This window comes from Benincasa hispida, chromosome 2 (genome assembly GCF_009727055.1).
Source record: "Benincasa hispida cultivar B227 chromosome 2, ASM972705v1, whole genome shotgun sequence".
Classification (NCBI taxonomy): Eukaryota; Viridiplantae; Streptophyta; class Magnoliopsida; order Cucurbitales; family Cucurbitaceae; genus Benincasa; species Benincasa hispida.
In genome coordinates this window covers 10,375,400-10,398,528 of record NC_052350.1, presented here as the reverse complement: position 1 = coordinate 10,398,528, position 23,129 = coordinate 10,375,400, and the positions used below count along the sequence as shown (strand labels likewise).

Genomic DNA, 23,129 nt, shown 5'->3' with positions numbered 1-23,129 from the left:
TTTATGATTACGTGATTGTTGTACAAGTTGGGTTTTGGCTGCTTTGGAAGATGGAAAAGCATATTGGAAAGAGAAAGATAAAAGAAAAGAATTCAGGTTGTTCAACTCCAACATTTCCTTACCATTATTCAAGGAAAAAGTCCTCCCCAAATTTCTCCAACATTCGAGATTGAGCTATGATGCTTTAGAAATTGGTTGTGTGAGGGCTCAAGTTCCAGGTATTTCTTCTAAAAAAAAATTGGGGCCTCCAATTTCGATGAAACGTTCATTGGTGTTCTGTCAGTCAACATTAAAGTTTGAAAATTCTTCAGTTCAATTTAGAAGGTACATCCCTTGCATTTCTCCTCCAAAAAGTCCTCCAATTGATTCCGACATTGATTCCACAGCAAGTGTTAGTCGTGAAGAAGAGGATTTTGAATCTCATTTGCCCATGCCAGAGATTCAATTCTTCGAAGATCATTTTGAGGAAGCAGTGAATGGCCTTTTTCAAGATTCAGCTGGAAAGAAGGGGCTGATTTCAAAGTCAGCAAGTTTCATCCCTTTGTCTCCTTCACAAATTCCATCTAACCTCAGATCAATTGTAGAAATTTGTGATATTCAACTAGGGAAATAGTTCCCTCTTTGTTTGAAGTTAAGCTTTGGTTTCTCTGGTCTTTTGTTGTCCATTTGGAATATTTGGCAGCTTTAATGTCTCAAGAAGGAAGCCTTGTCAGCCTCGCTTTTCTTCAGCATGGAGGTCTTGGCTTAGAGGTTTTATTTTTCAGTTTGCTTTGCTGACAGCGTGAGGTGGTTTTCAGCCTCGTTTAATCCCTTTGGGCAGTGATTGCTTCTGTTTTAATCGTTTTGGGAGTTGTTCTTCAGAGCTTTCTTCTTCGTATCTTCTTTGGTAGAACTTTCAAGTTCAATTTTTGAGAGCCGTTGCGGTGGAAGCTTTTCTTCAATCTGTTTTGGGCTTGTTTGAGTTAAAGGCATTTAGAATTGTGTTCATCTTGAGATATGTGTTCATTTGGAATTTTTTTAATTTTTCTTTAAAATTTAATCTTTATGATGTAATTTTATTCTAGCCTTGTATTGGCAAGTTTGTTGTTTTTATTTCCTCTCATGTACTTTGAGCTTTTGACTCTTTCATTATTTCGATGAATAGTCTTGTTTCCGTTTAAAAAAAAAAACTTCCCTTTTCTCGATTCTTCTTTTTCCTTTTCTTTTTACTCTTTTCCACTCCTTTGACCTTTGTAGAGTTTTTTTTTTTTTTTTCTTTCTTTCTTTATTATTTTATTATTTTTAATTTTGTTTAGCTCGAACATTGATCTCTTCTTATTTTATCAACGGAAAGTTTCAAGTGTTCGGTTTCAGTTTTGTTAGCCATTGGAGCTGCAGGTAGTCGTTTGAGTAGCTAGATTTTTCTTGTAACTATTTTCTTGGTTTTATTGCTCTTAATTTGAGATTCTTTTTGTGGGCTTTTCTTTTTGTATGTTGTGCATTCTTTCATTTTTTTTCTTAATGAAAGTCACATATATTACTTTATTTTTGTGTTTTTTTTTTTTGAATAAAGAATCCTGGGTTTTGGAAAGAGAAATCTATATTTCTAGATTTTTCTTGTAACTATTTTCTTGGTCTTATTGCTCTTAATTTCAGTTTCTTTCTTGTTTGGCTTCTGTCGTGTGTTGTCCGATAGGGAAACGACGGAGGTAACCTCTCTTCTGTCTTTGATAGAAGAGTATAATTTTGGACTTGAGAGAAGAGATGTGCTTCAAGTTTGATCCTTTGGTAAAGTTCATTAATCATTCTCCTTTGGTTAGTTGATTGTTTTTCTAATGTTTCATGGTCCTTTGTGGAGTATTGTGGAAAGTCCGACTTTCGTGGGTCGAATATTTGTTGACAATGTTGCAATTTCTCATAGGAGGTTACTCCTTAGTCTTCATTGGTCTTATAGGCATAAATTCATCCATTTGGCTGAAGGAGAGTTGGACTCTTTGCTTGGCTAATGACTTCTTCCTACTTTTCGTGCGGATTGTGCTTCTTCAAGATTTGTTGCAGTTGTTTTAGTTGGTCGTTTGAAGATTGTTGTGAAAGATTCTTTTCAGTTTTGATTGCAAGACCTTTTGTTTTGAGAGGCCTTTATGTTTCATCTGCCTCATTAGGTTAGGTCAGCAATCCATTGTTTGTTGGAATGGTATCTTTTGTTAGTATGAGGTTCCATCTCAAAACCAATTGGCGAATGGTGTCTTTTGTTCTTGGAGCATTCTGTTTAGTTGATATCAAAGGATTTCTATTTCTTTTCAAGTGCTATTATTGGCTGTTCTGGTTGTTTTTACTATTAGTTTATTCTTTGTTTCTTTGTAATTTGAGCATTAGTCTCTTTTCATTTTATCGATGAAAAGCCTTATTTCATTTAAAAAAAAGGTTCGATCCTTTGGAGGGATTCTCGTGTAAATTTTCCTTTCGACGTTCATTGGATCCTTCTCTTGTTAGTGAGTCGGTTGGAGAATTAAGATCCCTAAGGAAGTTAAGTTCTTTACTTAGTGAGTTTTTACTCAATCATGTAGACAACTTTGGATTGACTTTCAAGAAAGACGTCAGAGTTAATGGGTCATTTCTGCTGTATTCCTTGTCAGAAGGCGGAAGAAGGCCTAGATCGTATGCTCTAGAGTTGTGATCTTTCGAGTTCCTTGTGGAACCACTTCTTCCAAGAGTTTGGCTTCGTGCATGCTTGGCAGAGGTTTGTGTAGTCCTACTTCGTGATGAAATCAATTAATCACAAAATAATAGTACATAGTTACCGGTGGAAATCTCCCTTGTTGTGATATGCTAATCACAAAGCACGAACAAAATACAAGCCTACCCACCAAACACAAAACAACCTAAATATATCCTAACTACTAGTCTACCAAATAATAATCTAAGGGTTTGGTGGTGAATTTCTCATTTTGGCCTGCTTATATCTATTTACTATTGAGTTCTCTTAGGTTGCTAGTGTTTCGATTAGGGTGTTTCTCCTCCTTTCACCATTTAGTGAGAAGGGCCAACTTTGTGGCTTGTTGGGGTGTGTTTTTGTTATGGGATCTTTGGGTAATAGAAATAACAAAGTTCTTAGGAGTATGTTTGGCCAAAGAGTTTGGAAGTAGGAGTAGAGAAGTAGGGAGTTGTGAACTTCACCACTTAAAGCATCAAATTTATACCTTATCAACTCCTTATACTGTGGGTCCTAAGAGTTCACAACTCTCTAAACTTCGTAACTCCTTACTCCTCACTATTCCACTCCTTACCCCAAACACCCCCTAGAGGGGTAGAGAAGACCCTAGTGATGTTTGGTTCTTCGTGAGGTTTCATGTTTATTTGCGGGCTTCAATTTCAAAGATTGTTTGTAATTATTCTATAGACGACATTTTGCCTAATTGGAACTCCTTTCTTTAAGTGGGGTTTTGTGTGGTGCTTTTTTTCTTGTATGTTCTTTTATTCTTTCATTTATTCTCAACAAAAGTTGTTTTTTTCTATATTATAAAAAGAAAAAAGAAAAAAAGAAAAAAACCTAGTGTTGTATGTGGCTTGCTAAATATATCTTTTTTGGCGCATCTGTTTAGGTAAGGGCTACAATATCTGCAATCAGATATACAGAGCATTTCCCTAGACTGCCTTCGGAATTTCAGATATCTGGACAAAGGAGTGCAGATATGTTTGACCTTCTCGAATATGTATTTGGATTCCAGGTTTGTATATGTATCTTTTTTGATTTTTTTCCCTGAATATTTTGAGTATAATTATGATTTAATTTAATATGCTATAGCTTGAATTATGTGGTTATTAGTTTCTTTCCCTATACAGTTCTCCTATTCTTATTGTATTGTAGCTACACCATCAAACTGGTGGAGAAACTTTTAGTCTATTGTAATAAGGCCGGTTACTCCTTGCATTTTCTCCCAACACTCATTTTTCTTTCCAATGTTTATTGAATTTATCCTGATCCATTTCTTAAAAAAAATAAAAAAAGGAACTTTTTCTCGTGAACATCAATACCAATTTATGATTGAATTCTTTGTAAGGGAACTCAATTTAATGAAGACTAAACTAAATAACGACCCCAAAAAAGCACAATGATCTGAAAACAAAACTCAACCAAGAACGATACCACAATCATCAATTATTAAATGCAGATGCTGTGGAATTACACTCTTATCAAAAGGAGTAAGTAAAGGAACTTCAGCCTTGCCAGTCGAATGAGCTTCCTCTGATTGAAATAGTTGAAAGCACAATCATCTAAAAACAAAACTCAACCAAGAACGATACCACAATCATCAATTATTGAATGCAGATGCTGTGGAATTATGCTCTTATCAAGAGGGGTAAATAAAGGAGCTTCAGCCTTACCAATTGAATGAGCTTCTTCTGATTGAAATAGTTGACAAATGTCGTTATCAAACCCATCAATTGTCTCTTCTTCATCTCGTAATTCCTCTGTTTTAGATTTTTCAAGCTCCTCACTGCTAGCACTTGCTAATGAAACCCCATCCAAGTCTTGTTTTTTGTGACGATAGTTGCTTGGAATACTAGTCGGGAGTTGTATCACAAAATTTACGTTTGAGCCAGGGATTTTAAAATCCGAAGAGGAAAAGAAGGATGAGTCAAAGAAGAGTTGTCAGACCTTTTAGGTATAAGCCCTGGGAGTTGAACTTTGACACAACATTCCTCAAGCAGATTTGAGTTCACATTTGTAGACCAAGGGTTTAGGAACAAAGTCTTTTTCCTGGCAAAATGCTTGGGGAATGGCTTGAGCAAGTTTGAACGCTTCTTTGGTTTCAACGGTTGGGAGTCGCGGAGATTCAAAATTACTTTTGCAGTGGAACAATGGAGAAGGGACTACTGATTAAAGAGGTCTGTCGTCACATGAAATTCTAGGAGAGAGATGGACTCAGCCATCCCAGTTAGTCGGCGCACCCGTTCCAGCAAGTTGGACTCAGCCAAGGTTCCCAATTCCAGCCGACGCAGCCTTCGGGTCTGCTGGACCTGATTCGAGCCACGACTGCCACCACCAGCTGAACCAGTCTGGAGCCGATCCAATCAGCGACTGCCACCTCACGCCGACCAACGGCAGCCCCCCGTTCCAGTCGGATTTGAACAGTAGCTCGGGTCAGTCATCTCCTATGATTGGTGGATTCGAAATTGGGGAGTCGTCATCATCTCACCATCAAGGTCAAGGCAGTACAATCCAAGACCAATTTACTCAACTCCAACTTCAGATTAAACAGTAGAACGAGTATTTTCAGCAACAGATAGCTGCTCTCGGAGAAGCATTGGGAATGACCTCAAATGTCTAGTCAGACCTCTCTTCAAATCCATCTATTTACTCTGGAAATTCGGTAACCTCTTTCCTTGCCTTATCTACAGCAAATTTATTTTCTGGGGCAATGAGAAATTCTACAGGTTTTTTTGTAGGGGAGAAATTAAATGGTCAGAACTACGTTTCATGGTCTCAATCCATTAAAATGGCCCTCGAGGGTCGTCATAAATTTGGATACCTAACGGGTGAAATACCAAAACCGAGACCAGGTGATCCTCAAGAATGTATATGGAAGGGAGAGGATTCTTTACTTCGGTCTATTCTAATAGGTAGTATGGAGCCTCAAATCGGAGAACCCCTACCGTCTGCTGCCACTGCGCGATACATTTGGGAGGCTGTCTAGAAGCTGTACTCCAAATGACAGAATGCTTCCCGGCTCTATAATTTACGCAAACAAGTCCATGAATGCAAGCAGGGAACGATGGACATTACGACTTACTTCAACAAGTTGTCTCTTCTCTGGCAAGAGATGAACCTATGTCGCGAGATGGTCTGGAATTGTTCTTGTAGGGGAGTCTTACATTACGAGTCTGAGGAAACCGACCGAGTCTATGATTTCCTTGCGGGGTTGAATCTAAGTTTGATGCGGTACGGAGTCAGATACTGGGACATCATCCAATACCATCCCTGATAGAAGTTTGTTCTGAAATCCGCCTCGAGGAAGACAGGTCCATTGCTATGAATAATACCTTGATTTCACCAACTGACTCTGCTGCGTTGAAAACGTCAGGTGCTGTCAATGACAAACAGAACGGCAAGCCAACTCCAATATGTGAACACTGCCAGAAGCCCTGACACACCATAGACCAGTGCTGGAAGCTGCATGGTCGTCCACCTAATGGAAAACGACGTCAGTCAGGTTCTGGACGAGCACTGGCAAGTTAACAACCAGAGGTCCTTAACCTAAGAGTCAGGAAACCAGCCAGAGTAGCTCTAGTACAGTGGGTGCGAGTGCGATCGCCCAATCAGGTACTCTTCAATCTTTTGGCCTTGTTAGTATAACTGGTAGCAAGCCGTGGATTCTAGATTCAGGGGCTACAGACCACTTAATTGGCTCCTCCAACCAATTTATTTCGTACTATCCAAATGCTGGAAATGAGAGAATCAGAATTGCTGATGGGTCTTTTGCTCCTGTGGCTGGGAAAGGCCGTCTTTCTCCCATTGAGGGTTTGATTCTACAAGATGTGCTGCATGTTCCTAAAATCTCTTATAATCTATTATCTGTTAGCAGGATTACAAGAGATTTGAAATGTCGAGTTACTTTCTCACCTGATGCTGTTGTTTTTTAGGACTTCAACTCGAGGACGACGATTGACACTGCCCGACATGATAGGGGGCTCTATTTCCTTACTGAAGATGCTTCTTCTAGGATATGTGATAGGACTAGTTTACTTTCATCATGTTTTTCTACTTCTGAAACTGATTATCTCGGACATCCTATTTTTCATTATATGAAGTATTTATTTCCCCATTCGTTTCACAATGTTAATCTCTCTAACTTGACTTGTGATGTGTATTCGGCCTAAACAACTTCGTGCCTCGCTAAGCCTTCCAAACCATTTACCCTCTTTCATAGCGACGTTTGGGGTCCTTCACTTGTTACTACCGCCACTAGCAAACGCTGGTTTGTAACCTTCATTGATGACCACACTAGACTAACTTGGGTTTTTCTTCTCACCAATAAGTCTAAAGTCACGTTGGTTTTCCAATAGTTCTATAATTCTGTAGAAACCCAGTTTAACACAAAAACCACTATGGGGTAGCTGAATGGAAAAACCGTCACTTTATCGAAGTTGCTCGCTCCTTTATGTTGTCAACTTCACTTTCGTCCTATTTATGGGGAGATGCTGTTTTAACAACAACTCATTTGATAAACCGAATGCCTTCGCGGGTCTTAAAATTTCAAACTCCCTTAGACTGTTTCAAGGAGTCCTATCCCGATAATCGGCTTATCCCTGATGTTCCGCGTCGGGTGTTTGGGTGTGTAGTGTTTGTCCATACCTATGGTCCTAATCGTACTAAGTTTACCCCCTGTACTCAGAAATGTGTCTTTGTGGGGTATCCTCTTCATCAACGTGGGTACAAATGTTACCATCCTTCCTTATGGAAATATTTGTCTCAATGGATGTGACCTTTCTCGAAGATCAACCCTTTCTCATTAGTCATCTTCTGGGGGAGAGTACTAGTTAAGAGACTAATTGGGGTCCAAGTTTACCTGAACCTGTTCCTGTCATAAGTATCAACGACATGAGTATCAAGGAATCTATTCTTCCTACTGAACAAGTCCCATGGATCAGATACTTATAGGAGGAATCTCAAAAAGGAAATAGTGTCACCTATTACTTCTCCAGCTCCGGTCTATGAGTTAGAACTGGCGTCAGTTTCAGGTACTAGTAATCTTACCCCTGATAATAGTAACGTTTGTGTTGAAAATGATACTTGTATTGAAGATGATGTAAGTAAAGGCAGAAAAAAATGGTGACAGTACCGACGATTGTATTGAGGATGTTGTTGATACAAGGCGATTGGGTGCAAATGGGTGTTCACTTGGGACCGAGTTGTGAAGGAAATGGGGGTGCTTGAGAAAAACAACATTTGGGACCGGGTTACTCTTCCAAAGGGGCACAAGGCGGTTGGGTGCAAATGGGAGTTCACTATTAAATACAAGCATGATGGAACGATTGGCAGGTACAAGGCAAGGTTGGTTGCCAGAGGCTTTACTCAGACCTTCGGAATAGATTACTCTGAGACTTCTTCCCGATGGCAAAGTTAAACACTGTACGTGTTCTTTCAGTTGCAGTTAACAAAGACTAGCCTCTCCACCAGTTTGATGTGAAGAATGCCTTTTTTAATAGAGAATTAAAAGAAGTTTACATGAGTCCTCCCTCAGGGTTCGAGAAACAGTTTAATCACCGAGTATGTAAATTGAGGAAGTCCTTGTATGGATTGAAACAGTCTCCAAGAGCCTGGTTTGGCAGATTTACTACCTTTGTAAAATCACAAGGGTACAGTCAGGGACATTCAGATCACACCCTCTTTATGAAGAAATCAGTATTAGGGATCTGATTGCGTATGTAGATGACATTGTCATTTCAGGTAATGATGCTTCAGAAATTAACAGATTGAAGAGGAAAATGGCTGAGGAATTTGAAATTAAGGACCTCGGAAAATTGGGTACTTTCTCGGAATGGAAGTGACTTGGTCGAAAGAAGGGTTTCAGTTTCTCAACGGAAATATACTCTGGATTTACTTAAGGAGATAGGTATGACGCTGTAAACCAGTGGATACTCCTGTGGAAGCTAATGCTAAACTCAGTAACTTGAATAACAGTGTTTCGGTCAGCAAGGAGAGATATCAGTGGCTTGTTGGGAAATTAATTTATCTTTCTCATACTAGACCAGACATAACCTATGCTGTCAGTGTAGTCAGTCAGTTTATGCAGTCCCCTTACGAAGAACATATGAGAGCAGTGGAGTGCATCCTGAGATATTTAAAAACCTCTTATGGCAAAGGATTGATGTTCAGGAAGTCTGACAAACGGTGCATCGAGGCATACATGGACGCTGTTTGGGCAGGTTCTGTGGTAGACAGAAAGTCGACATCTGGGTACTGTACCTTCGTGTGGGGTAACCTTGTCACTTGGAGGAGTAAGAAACAAGGGGTTGTTACCAGAAGTAGTGCCGAGGCAAAATATAGGCCATGAGTCTGGGGATATGTGAGGAAATTTGGCTGAAATAGGTCTTAACTGATCTTGATCAAGATAGTGACTGTCCGATGAAACTCTATTGTGATAATAAAGCCGCAATAAGTATCGCCAACAACCCAGTGCAGCATGACAGAACGAAGCATGTAGAAATTGATAGGCATTTCATCAAGGAGAGACTTGACAGTGGCAACATCTGTATTTCCTATATTCCTTCCAGTCAATAGATAGCAGATGTTCGTACAAAAGGGCTTCCCAGACAGACTTTTGACTCGTGTATCAGCAAGTTGGGCCTCACTGATATCTACGCCCCAACTTGAGGGGGAGTGTTGAAAGTAAGGTTTAAGCCCTAAGGGCATTTATGTCTTTTTATTGTACTCTAGGGTTTCCTACTTTTCTATTTAAACGTACAGCCTCTGTGTATCCAGTGTATCAATTCTAATAAGAAAACTTCATATCGTGGTTTTTTCTCCCTGTACTAGGGTTTTCCACGTAACTCTGTGTGTGCCCTTTTTCTCTCTCTACCCTTCCTTTTTCATCTGTATTATTAGACACATAGTTTTCTATTGTATTTGAAATGTTCGTTTTGGGGTAAGAGGAGGATGCTATGGGTGTGTCAACCTAGTTGAGATAGCCTGGTGCACCAGTTGATCTCTATTTCTTCTTATTTGTAGTAGTTTTTTGTAATTCGAGCATTAACCTCTTTTCATTTCATCGATGAAAAGTGGTGTTTCTTTTTCTTTTTCTCTCTCTCTCCTTTTTTTTTTTTTTTTTTTTTTTAATGTTTTCTATAGAGAATTCAAGTAATAATAAGAAGATTTACCTTTCATTCTCTCATTTGCGTTGGTTTGAAATTATCCTTGGTTGAGATGTTACTAGATTTGGTTCACGTGTTCTTCCCCAAAAAAGATTGGGAGGACTCTAGATTCATTCATTTGGCTATGTTTAAATTGTTCAGTAAAAGATATGTTGAATGTGCTATTTGGCCCCTACGGGTGGTAGGAAAAATTTGCATGTTCCAGCTGAGTAGATGGATGGTTTCATGGGAGACGATTAGAGATTTTTTGGGCAAAGCGGATTCATGTTTGCTATCCTCCTCTTGGTTCGGTGTTGGTGAGTCTGGATTTGGTTCTTTAGCTTTCGCTTTCCCAGATGATTTGAAGGTGTCCAGAAACTTACAGGACGTTTCTCAGCCATCTAACTTTGATTCTTTTTGTTGGGTTAGGAAAGATAAGAAAGTGTTGGTTATGGACTTCAACAGTGTGTTGTTTCTAGATTGTTTGCCTACTATTCTTGGAAGGATATTCGCCTCGTTTTGAAAAGGAAACGGGACTTTTCATTGAAATAATGAAAAGAGACTAATGCTCAATATACAGTGAAACAAGGAAAACGATACAAAAGGAGAACATAACAAATGCAAGTCAAATACATTTAACTATGTTGGAAAAGCAAAGATATTCCTATTTAAACTCAAATCTTGGAGAAGCTGACATATTGCTTTGAAAGAGCACACTAGGTGGATGCATTAATAAGAGCAATTCCTAGTCGATTACAAAGAACAGTCAATGCTAAAACAACCCAAACCAACCAACCACAAATTGAAAGGGAAAAATTATCTTTTTGGTCTTTGAGTTTTTAATTATAAGCCATTTTTATCCCTGAGTTTTTGAAATAAACCTTTTTAGTCCAGAGTTTTGTAAAATAGGTTTAGAAGGTCCCTCTATTAACAATTCTGTTACATACTAACAGAAAAATGAATAGATTGTTGACATGGCAAAATGACATAGAAAATGATGTATTTTTAATCTTTTTCTCTTCTTTCCTCTCTCTACCTCCTCTCTTTTTCTCTTTTAACGCAAGGAATGGATGCCCCCATTCCCTTCCCTTCCCCTTCCCTTTTTGGTGATTTCATCACCTTGCCGGACCCTCACCCTTCTTCGTAGTTCTACGTCACTACCCTAACCTCTCTCTCCCTTCTGTCTTTTTCTCTCTCATTTTTCAGCCATTTGCACACGAGCCTCAGGGGCCACCTTGGAATCAAAATCATCACCCATATAAATGGCTCAAAATCCTCATCAAAGTTGGTCAGCTCTGTTTGCAATTAGGTTATACAAAGCCCAATTGAGCAGCAAACTATCATATTTTGGGTAGGTGGAGATTGGGATTTTGCCCAACTTCTTCATGGCTAACTGATTTGGACCATCGTTCTTCTAAACTTTAAAAAATATGATTCCCAAATGAATTTCCCATCGTGGAATGGATTTTCCATTGTGGATGAATACAATAACTTTCTTTTAAACATTATTGAATTTGATGAGGTATGAGATTTTTGTTCTTGAGATCTTCTCCCACATATTCGAAGGGGATGTCTTTGATTTTGAGTGTAAGTTTGACATTCTTAACAAAAGGGTTAGCCCACATTCCATCAAGAACCACTGTTTTCCTTTGTCATGTATTTCTAAATCTTCTCTCTAGCTGAGTGAAATAAATTTACAATGATTAAGGTTTTGAGATTGCTTCAAGCCCTCCGGTGGAAGCTATAATTAAGCAATTGATGTTATGATGGCAACGTTAAAATACTTTGGGAATAAGAAAAATATATATATGGCGCAGAGAGCTAGAAAATGAGAGGGAAAGAAGAAAGAAAAATGAAGGGAAAGAAGAAAGAAAAATGAAGGGACAGAAGGGTTGGTGATGGAAGTGAAAGAGAGAGGTGAGGGCAGACACGGGTAATGAAATCGCCTGGATAGGGTGAGGGGAGGGGACTGGGGATAACCCTTCCCGGTGTCCAGGGAGAAAAATAGAGGAGGGAGAGAGAGGAAACCAAATTAGAAATATTACTTTTTCTATGTCAGCAGTCCAGCCATTTGTTTGTTTGATTTAACAGCATTGTCAGTAGATGGATTTTTTAAAACTATTTTACAAAATTCAGGGACCAAAAAGGTCTATTTAAAAATTTTAGGGACCAAAAAGGTAACTTTTCCTAAAGAAATTACAATGATACTTTTTTTTTTTTCCCTAGTATTTGTTTTTGTTTTTGTTTTTTTTTTTTCAAGTCTTCTCCTTCTCTGTATGCAACTTTCCATTAAAATAATGAAAAGTTACAACAAGCATTCAACACCCAATCCAATGACTTTGGAATCAGCTATCCTCTGAACCCCAACCAATTTCTTTTCTGTTACTGCCATTTGAGAGGTGTTCGGCGACTTCATTCCCTCTGCAATTTTCACCCATTTGAATAAAATCATACGATACTTCTAATTTAAAGAAAAAAGAATGGGTAGGACTGGGACAATGCTATCTTTTTGGTACTTCTCGCTGAAACTAGTGTTTCAACCGTTTGTTAACTCTTAATTGCTTATTTTCAGGGGGACAACATAAGAAATCAACGAGAGCATGTGGTTCTCATGGTAGCAAATGCTCAATCTCGTCTTGGCATACCTAACAATGCTGATCCGGTGAGTAGTTTCAATTATTTGAACTCTACTATCAAATTTTCTACATCATTCATAGTATGAAGTTTAGTTTTTTTTTTTCTTCTTTGTTTTTCTTAAAAATATTATTATAAGAAACAATTTCATTGATACATGAAATAATCCTACGTGTATATAAAAGACCCAGAAGATAGTTTAGGCTATGATCTTTAAGGGGCTGTAAATGTTTACAGCAAAAAGGTGCACAAAAATTAGAAGATTCTAGGATGTATTTTGAGGGCTTTGAGCCGCTCTTGAAGATTCGATCGTTTCTTTTCTCTCAAATCTTTGACAAAACCTTTGACAAAACCATGCAAATGATGTTGGTCCATATGACCGCCTTGTGATCTTTGAAGGGATGATCCATTAATGTCATTCTGATCCAACTGATTGATGCAAGAAGGGTGACCATGTTCCAACTGAGGGCACTGAAGATTTCATTCCAGATGGCATATGCAATACTTGGAAATTTTTCTTTCTTTTATCTTTTTCCTTAAAATAAAAATTGAAAGGAGACTATTGGTGGAAAAATACAAACTCCAAAAAACGAGTGAATAAGAAAAGTAATAAATAAAAGAAATTGCATAGGAAAAATAATGACATCCCGATTTAAACATGTCATATAAAGAAAAAGACAGCAAAAAGCTTAGAAAGAGAACACCATGAGGAAACATTCAAATGTTACCAAGGGAGATATTTTGTCTTAAAAAATTCTCCAATTCATTTCATCCATGGGGGCTGACGCCTGCCCAGTGCCGGAAGGTCAAGGAAGTTGGTGACCTGATGACAGGGGAGCCGGCGACCGAAGCCCCGGTGAACGGCGGCCGTAACTATAACGGTCCTAAGGTAGCGAAATTCCTTGTCGGGTAAGTTCCGACCCGCACGAAAGGCGTAACGATCTGGGCACTGTCTCGGAGAGAGGCTCGGTGCTTTGACCATATTTAAACAAAGTAACTTAGGTATTGGTGATTATAATTCCACGCCATGGAGGGAGAGGAGAATAGTATTATCTGCCTATGGTGGACTTTTTTTTTTTTAACTACTTACATGGTCAAACCATGAAATTATGCATCCAAGACTAATAGGTTAAGCCCTGCCTGACAGAGGAGAATAGTACTATCTGCCTATGGTGGACTTTTTTTTTTTAACTACTTACATGGTCAAACCATGAACTTATGCATCCAAGATTAAGAGGGACTTGAGTTGTGCATCTCATCAGCTATTGGTAGAGGAACACGTTTAACCTATATGTCTCTGTTTGCAATGCCTGACGAAGACATATCTTCCTTAGAAAGAATCACGAGGAACTTCTTTTGGGAAGGGCACACAGGAAGAAAAATAAACCATTTGGTGAAATGGGATCTGGTTACTCATTCACAGTTGGATGGAGGCCTCAGTTTTGGTGGTCTCAAAGCTAAGAACATGGCCCTATTGACTAAATGGGGTTCACGGTAGATGGAGGAAGAAGATTCGTTGTGGAGACAAGTCATAAGAAGTATCCATGGAAAAGACTCTTTTAAATGGCACACGGTGGGAAGGACCGGTAATAGCTTGAGATGCCCCTGGATTAACATCTCTAGAACTTGGAGGAAAGTGGAAGCCTTGGCTCTTTTTAAACTGGGAAATGGTACTAGAATTGCATTTTGGACTGACCCATGGGTTGATGTTCAACCCTTAAGCATCTGTTACCCAAGATTGTTTAAGATTGTTTTCTTACCAAAGGGCTCCAAGCAGCACATTGGGATCACACGTCATCCTCATGGTCTATTTTCTTTCGCCGTTTGCTCAAAGACGATGAGATTATTGAGTTTCAAGACTTGCTTGGACAAATTTCAGCTCGGAGGGTTTCGAAGAATTTCGATAGAAGAACATGGTCCTTAGAAATATTCGGTAAATTTTCTGTAAAATCCCTTACAACTCACTTGTCACCTTCATTTCCATTGGATAAATGTCTTTATAAAGCTTTATGGAAGTCTAAAAGTCCGAGGCGCGTAAATATCCTCGTATGGATTATGATATTCGGGCTCCTAAATTGCTCCGCAGTTATGCAAAGAAAATTTCCTTCTAGCTGCCTGTAACCATCTATTTGTCCTCTATGTAAAATGGAAGGTGAAGATTTACAACACTTATTCTTTGATTGCACTTATTTAGTTAACTGTTGGTGGAGATTCTTCTCCTTCTTTAACGTTGCTTGGGTAATTGGAGACACTTTCAGAACTAATGTACAATCTAAGAAGTACAGACACAGATACGGATACGATGCGATACGACAATACGTTAATTTCTAAAAAACTAAGATACGGGTATGTTGAAGATACGTTATAATTAATTGCTATAAAACTTATTTTAGGTTAGATTAAAGTAGATTCAAGAAGAGAGTGAACTTGAAAAAAAAATCCAATAACGTTGAGTGATTGTTGAGCGACTAGAGTAGATGGTAGAAAAGTAGTAGAAGATGAAGATTGAAGAATGAAGTTGAGGATGAAGGGGGTGTGAATCATGATTTAAATAGTGAGAGAGAAGGGAAGAATGAAGATTTAATTACGTTACGGGTTTTTTTTTTCAATTTTTTATGTTTTTATCATTTTTAATTTATTTTGTTTTGGATTGCTTAATTGAAGTGGTCTTTTATGTTTGGAAGTGATTTTAAAATAGGTGAAATCACTTTTGTCATTTTTAAAATCACCATGAAACGTGTTTAATCCTTCAAAACTAATTTTGACGATATGAAAATTGCATTTAAAAATGTAAAATTGAAAACTAAATTAATTTTGAGTAATTAAAAGTGTGTTTTCGAGTGATTTTAAAAATGAAAAAGTGATTTTTGATGATTTTAAAATCACTCCTAATCATGTGCTAAAATAAAATGGGTTGTGGGTTGGGCTTAAATTTGAAAAAAAAAATTGACCCACGTATCCCTTTCATGTATCTGGAAGCAGATACACGTATCTAAAAATTAAAAATAAAAATAAAAAATCAGATACTTTAAATCACGTATAAGACACGTATCTACCACATATCTGGACGTATCCGTATCTGATACCGATTCTCTGCACAATTAAAAGTATCTGTGCTTCCTAATGTGCAACGGATTTTAATGGGTTCTCTCTTAAAGAAGAGCCCTCGACTAATTTGGGTCAATATTGCTAAGGCCTTACTTGCTGAACTGTGGTTTGAAAGAAACCAGAGGGTTTTCCATGATAAAGAATCTGGTTGGTTGGATCGCTTTGAAACAACACGTTGAAATGCTTCCTCTTGGTGCACATTAAGCAAGGATTTCAAATATTACTCCATTCATGACTTATGTTTAAATTGGCGGGCTTTCATTTTCCCAAAATGACGGAGGATTGCCTCTCTGATCACTTCTATTCTAGTTTTAAATTGTCTCTTTTGTAATTGGTTTGTCAAATTGTACTTGGTTTTGTGGAGGTTTTTGCTCTGTTTTGTTTTGCCCTTTTCTTGGCTTATGTTGTAACCGTCTAATATTGTTACTCCTTTGTATGGGCTGAGTTTTAGCCTTAGATTTTTTATATTGAGGTTAGTTTTGATCGGAAATGATGAGGGCGCTAAGGGGGTGTCAACTTAGTTGAGATGTCCGGGTGTGCCTTTTGATCCTCAGGCCTATTTGCTTTTTGCTCTTAGTACAATTCTCTTGTACTTTGAACATTAGTCTTATTTCGTTTTTATTAATGAAGAGGCTTGTTTCCATTAAAAAAAGAAGCAATTGTAGAATTATACCATCTGCATAAAATGGAACTCTTTGTTTACTGCTAATATCGTCGAACCATGAGCTTATGCATCCAAGAGCTACTTGCGGTGACTTGAGTTGTGAATCTCCTTAGGCCTTGGTAGTGAAACGAACTTTACCTAATTGAGCCATAAAGCAGTTGAAGTGGCTGCAGCAACCAAGCAGCCGCTGTAGTGGGAAAGGAAAAGAAATGAGACTTACAAGATCATGAGGGTGAACCTTATAAATATTTTTGTTTTTTCTTTTTCTTGTTGGGGGGTGGGAAGAAGGTTGTACTCTCTAGTTTCTTTTTCCTGGGGCATCATATTGACTTCATTTGCATATAGATTTATAAATATTTTATTTGGAGCTTATGCAGAAAATAGATGAGAAAGCAGTCAACGAGGTTTTTTTGAAGGTGCTTGATAACTACATCAAATGGTGTAAATACTTACGTATTCGCCTTGCGTGGAATAGGTTATTTGTGCTATTCCTTTTATTTATATTTTCTTCTTAAAACATTTTGTTTGTTTATTATACTGAATTTCTTTTTTGTCATTCTATTCAAACAGCTTAGAGGCAATAAATAGGGACAGGAAGCTCTTCCTTGTTTCACTGTACTTGCTGATATGGGGTGAAGCTGCAAATGTCCGCTTCCTTCCTGAATGCATTTGCTATTTGTTCCACCATGTAAGACTTTAAATACCTCTTTCTACTCATGATTTCGCTTGAATGCAAGTCTCACTATTATACTCGGAACCATTGCCATCTAATTAGATTCTAAATGGAGTACAGTCCAAGTATTTATGTGACTATCCTTTTTTTTTGGGTTATACTAATTAGGGAGGTTTGTTGTGGCCTTGATTGGAGGAGGGGAGGACCAGATATTCCTTATCTTTCGCCCTTTTCTTTTTAATCATATATATATGTATATATGTATATATATATGTATGTATATGTATATATATATGTATGTATATGTATGTATATATATATATATATATATGTATGTATATGTATGTATATATATCTATCTATATATATGTATGTATATGTATGTATATATATCTATCTATATATATGTATATATATATGGGTGAGAAACCGAGCTTTCTATACTATAGAGGAGGCTTTCTCGAACTTATTTGCTTTCACAAATGTATGGCTAATGTGGCATGAGGAGAGAATGTATATATAATTCATCCTTGCATTGTCCTATATATCTTTTGTGGAATAAGGTGCTTGATATGTTTGATTTAACTTGGATGAAACCTTACGATTATTTACTGAGTTTGGGTGTTGAAGATGAAGTAAGAGGATGGAATTTTTAAATGATACAAAAGGAAGTACCAGAGGAATTAATGAATTTCTCTCGATAGAGGGGATACTAAAATTACATCTTGGCGTTGGCATGTAGCTCATTTTAGCACCCCTATGGGTTTCGACTTCCATACAAAATGAATTTTTAAATATTTCTGCAAATATTGATTAATTTTTATGAGATGTCTTCTTGCACACTGTGCCCTTTCTTTATGTTTCATAGTTGCAATTTCCATATACAAGCTTGGAATGTTCTTGGCCACAAGTCAGAGATGAAATGTTAGTTCTTTTTCTTGGTTTATGAATAATCACATGATAAATTTGGTCATAGATGGCAAAAGAATTGGATGCCATACTTGATCATGGAGAAGCAATTCCTTCAAAGAACTGTATGCTGGAAGATGGTTCCATGTCTTTCCTCCAACGAATCATTTGTCCTATCTACAAGACACTTGTAGCTGTAAGTAGATCATTCTTCCACTAGTGCTGTAATGTTTAGATGTTTTTTTTAGATAAGGCTGTAATATTTAGATGTGAAATGGAACATTTGTAAGAAAAAGAATTTCTTAATAAAAAAGATTTTAAAGTAGGTATTTACTGTTTGCAGTTGGAGGTGGCGGATTAGTCCTGAAGTTTGTCTTTTATTCAATACTTGTATTTTTTTTTTTTGGAAAGAAAAAGAAACTTTTTATTGATATAATGAAAAGTGGCTAATGCTTAAAAATACAAGGAAACAAAGCAAATAATAATTGAAAAGAAAATTAACTATAGCATTCAAGCATCTAATAGGTCAATGCGAAGACAAAGTTCAAAGAGAGGAGATAAAAGCTCCCTAGTTTAGACAAATATCTTGAATGGAAAAATTCACAAAAGATTTGGATAGAGAACACCAAGCGGAAGCATTGAGTCTAGCCACTTCAGATCGATTGGACCATTGAAGATGCTAATCAATCATGAAAAACTCTATGATTTCTTTCAAATCATAGTGTATTTATATAGCATATATAGAATTAGTTAATTGTATTTTGTTTTTTAATAAAGTTGTTGCCAAAAAACCAATAGGTATTGCTTCTTGTTGATATTGCGGCTTTAATTTTCTATTTTTAATTGATTTATTTATTTCTTAAATGAATAACAAGACCATCATTGAGGGGGAAAAAAAAAAGAATACAAGGGTTACAAAAATAAAGCTTACAAAAGGAGGAAACAATCTAAAAAGGATTTGTAATTGAGTAAAACAAGACCTAAAGGGTAACTACAAAAAGGCTTTGCCGCTGAAGCCTATATAGAAACATAAACTTTTTATAATTTAAATAATTATCTCCTATGAGGCTCATTTCCATCTTCTCGAAGTGCAGGAAACTGAAAGAAACAAAAATGGGAAAGCTGCACACTCAGCATGGAGGAACTACGATGATTTCAATGAATACTTTTGGTTGGTTTCGTTTAGCTTTGTTAAGTTTATTACTTCCTTTTCTGACAAGTTGACTCACGGTTTCCTTGCTAATGAGTGTGATACTTATGTAGGTCCCCTACTTGCTTCGAATTGGGCTGGCCAATGAGGAAGGAATCAAGTTTTTTACAGGAGCCGAAAGGCTCGAAACGGGTTAGAAAGTTTGACTTCGTAACTTCTTCTAATGTTCTGAACTTGCATTGCTAAGCTTTTCGGCTGTGAATTTGTAAGTTGAGAAGACTGACATGGAACATACTGTTTTCTACATATAAGATAATATGTTCAATTCTCAGCAAGCATTTTGATGCAGTAAGATGGGCGAAATGTTCTATAGAAGTTTGTTGTTTGTTCCATTAGTTAGTTATTTTTTTTTTGTTGGTCTGTTTGATTATTAAGTAGTTTGCCGTTTTGTTACTTAGCTAATTACTAGTTGGTTAGCAGATGACCACTCTTCGAGGACACTAGCCAACTGACACGTGGGTTCAGTTCAGACCAAGCAACTGATGTTGGTTTGATTGGTTTTAGTCAGAGTCAGTTTTTTGAATTTGAATGTTCACTCTAGGCCTTTGTATCTAGGTTATGATCTTGATTGAAGAATAGGGGCTGACAGCAATTGTCAACCCCCATGTTTCGTTAACTAGCTGTGTGTTATTTCCAAGTTGACATCGATCATTTGAACAACATTTTTATGGTGCCTTGTATATCTTCTAGAGTCGCTGCTATCTGCAACTTGTTTGGTAAATGCCTTTAATGGTAGGGTGCAGGTTATGTAGTTTGAGAATTTATTGAGTTTGTAAAAGATACTCCAAAACAAAACACGTCAGGATTTATAGTTAATACTTGATTGGAACTGGTGGGGTTGTGTATAATGAGTTAACCTCCATCCAAAAAGTTATATGGAAAGCTTAAATTATAGCTTTTTCTATTTGTTTCGGGCTTTTTCGAGTTTAAGTCTTATGGAATATGGGTTTCTAAGATGTGTTTAATTGGATTGTTTTATTTTTTTTTCTCCAGAATTTTAGTCTTTATGATGTAATTTGGTTCTAGCCTTGTATTGGCATGGATGAAGTTTTTTCGTCGTTTTCTCTTTTGTACTTTGAACACTAGACTCTTTCATTTTTTTTAAAAGGAAAACAATCTTTTTTATTCATATAAATAAAAGAGTCTAATGCTCAAAGTACATGAGTTATGTACTTGAAACAAAGATTTTAAAATCTAAGGATCAGGAGGCGCACCCAGACATTTCAACTAGGTTGACACCCTCTTAGCGTCCCCATCATATCCAACAAACAAACTCAATGATCAATCCTAAAAAGGAAACCTTACAAAGAGATAAAAGAGATACAAAAGACAATGTTCAACCAAAACTTCTTTAACGAAAAACCAAAGACAAAGACGAACGACAACAATATCCTAAGACAAGACCACACTATGCTGTAAAACAGAATCCAACAGCTTCCACCTTCAGTCAGTCATCGAGTGTGAATGCCTGCCAATTTAAGCTTATATCTTGTAAAGAGTAACCTGCAAAGGTTTTAGAAAGAGAGCACCATAATGAAGTATTGAGTCTAGCAGCCTCAAAACGAGCAAACCAAGGAGTTTATTTATCTTGGAACACTCTTTGATTTCTTTCCAACCAAAGTTCAACTAGCAAGGCTTTTACTACATTAGTTCACAACAGATTTAGAGATTTCTGGAAGATTGGCCCTATAAGAATCTGCTGCACATTGTTCTTGAAAACATTATCAAAGACCCAACGAATATTGAAGCCTTCAAAAAGAGATCTCCAACAATTAATGGCATAGGCACATTCAAAGAATATGTGTTACGAAATAAATCAGATTGATTTTTCGATCAAAAGTACTATGTGAAATCTTTGTTTTTTTTCCTCTTTCTCTATCCCTATCCCACGGGTACAGTGTGTGAATCAATAGAGAACCTTTTCTTCTGTATCTATATGAATTGATATTATTACATTCCAATTCCTTCCCGATACCTCCCAAGGAAAATTCCAAATTGGATCCCAAATTGATGGGTTAGTGTGAGCTTATCCATGCGGTTATGCACTCTTCGAATAGGAATCCATTTTCTGAAAGATTCTGGCTTTCGTGCTTTGGTGGGTCTCCGAGATCCTTTCGATGACCTATGTTGTGTTGAAGGGATATCTATATGATCTGATTGATTGCGTAAAGCCCGCGGTAGCAACGAAACCGGGGAAAGTATACAGAAAAGACAGTTCTTTTCTATTCTATTAGTATTAGATTAGTATTAGTTAGTGATCTCGGCTCAGTGAGTCATTTCTTCTGAAATATGTGTTGGAGGTCTTCCCCTTCTGATTTGCATAAAGCACACCGATTGGGAGACAAACAGTGAGAAGGCAGCTTCTGCTGTAAAACTAAAGAGCAGTTAAGTGCCCCAAATAGCATGATCCAAACTGTAATATTCACTCTCTGAGGACAATTGAGCTTCCATAATGCTTTCTGAAGGCAATTATCGAGTGGTGAAGCCAAGGAAAGATGCTTGACCAATGATTTTACTGAGAAGGAGCCACTAACTTCAAGGGACCACGAACGTGAATCTTGGCAGTTCTTTAACTCTTTCTTGGAAGCAATGATTAGCAAATTTTGGAAATCTATAATCTCTTCTTCTTTTAAGAGTCTTCTGAAGGTGATGGACCAAGAAGAAGTGTGATGATCCCAATGATTCGAAACTGAACCATTTGGGTTTATGGCTATTCCAAACAAGGACGGGAAGCTGTAGACTCTTTCATTATATCAATGAATAGTCTCGTTTAAAAAAGAAATTAACATCCTACAAAGCAATAGAAATCTACTAAACAAAACAAATACAAGATTCTAAACCCTTTTGACTTGAACTAAAGATCAACCAACTGAACTTACGAAAACTTGAGAACGTCCATTGCTCCAGAATTGAATAAGGCAAACCGCATTCTAAATCCCTTTCCAACTTAATTAATTTCCTTTCACCTTTGGACACTTTACAAATTTGATGACCTCAAAAAAAAAAAAAAAAAAAAAAGGAGCCAATGGAGACCTCCATCCTACTAACTTTGAATTAATCAACAACCTGTCACTTATCTGATTAACCTTACTCTGTTTCGACATAATGGCCACGTCATGGTGGAGTCATCTTTTGTCTGTAGGAGTGCTTTGAGTTGTTTAACTGACGTCTGGTGTTTATTGAGGAGTTCTAGGTTTTTTTTATCTAAGTGCTTCATGGGATGTAGAAGATCGTTTGAATGTTTTCTTTGTGATATGTCAGATATTCCATTTTGGTGAGATATGTCTGTTTCATTTTTTCCACTTTAGGTTTCAATTGAAATATAATACAACTATGGAAGAAAAAAAAAAAAACTATATTTTTGTACACAAATAAAATATAACAATTTATCGTAGGACTTTATGGAATGACTTCCCATTATTTGGTTGTAATTACTTCTTCAATTTAAACATTTCTTTGGGTTTATTATCCCTAATTGGTACAATATTTTTGTTGGTGTCACTATTTTTCAAACATTGTGCAGACTGGCAAGACTTCTTTTGTTGAGCATCGCACATTTCTTCATTTGTATCGCAGTTTCCACCGTCTCTGGATCTTTTTGGCAATTATATTCCAGGTTACTTATGATTCCCTTTTTCTGTGAGTAGCGTACTTCTGCAGCTCTCTAATTTGAGTCTGCTGACTTGTTATACACAAATTGTAGGCTCTGACAATTTTTGCCTTCCACAAAGAGCGTATTAATTTGGACACTTTCAAAGCTATTCTTAGCATTGGGCCAACATTTGCGATCATGAACTTTATTGAGAGTATGGATTTTAAATTCTCAACTGATGGAATCTTACCCTTGTTTGAATTTTACTTTTCCTTTTTCACCTTGTTTGTTGTTATCATAGGCTCCTTAGATGTATTGCTTACTTTTGGGGCATACACCACTGCAAGAGGAATGGCTATATCAAGGATTGTTATTAGATTCTTCTGGTGGGGATTGAGTTCAGTTTTTGTGACTTATGTTTATGTGTAAGCATTTTATCCATCCTTTTTCACCTTTTCTTGGAAGTGATTATTCTACTATCAAGTATTTACTTGTGCACAAATTA

The 23,129-nt window shown here is 37.1% G+C and overlaps 1 protein-coding gene across 2 annotated transcripts in view; it reads left to right on the top strand.

Annotated features, from left to right (window-relative positions):
* The window catches only part of LOC120070964 (callose synthase 10), a 75,240-nt gene that overhangs the window by 7,996 nt on the left and 44,115 nt on the right, over nt 1–23,129 (top strand). For both annotated transcript variants that reach the window (XM_039022921.1, XM_039022919.1), the window contains exons 6-15: nt 3,582–3,707; nt 12,407–12,496; nt 16,618–16,715; nt 16,811–16,928; nt 17,890–18,018; nt 18,917–18,993; nt 19,086–19,164; nt 22,556–22,648; nt 22,736–22,838; nt 22,926–23,049. In XM_039022921.1, coding sequence (XP_038878849.1) covers nt 3,582–3,707; nt 12,407–12,496; nt 16,618–16,715; nt 16,811–16,928; nt 17,890–18,018; nt 18,917–18,993; nt 19,086–19,164; nt 22,556–22,648; nt 22,736–22,838; nt 22,926–23,049 — 1,037 coding nt within the window. The remainder of the gene's footprint in view (nt 1–3,581; nt 3,708–12,406; nt 12,497–16,617; nt 16,716–16,810; nt 16,929–17,889; nt 18,019–18,916; nt 18,994–19,085; nt 19,165–22,555; nt 22,649–22,735; nt 22,839–22,925; nt 23,050–23,129) is intronic.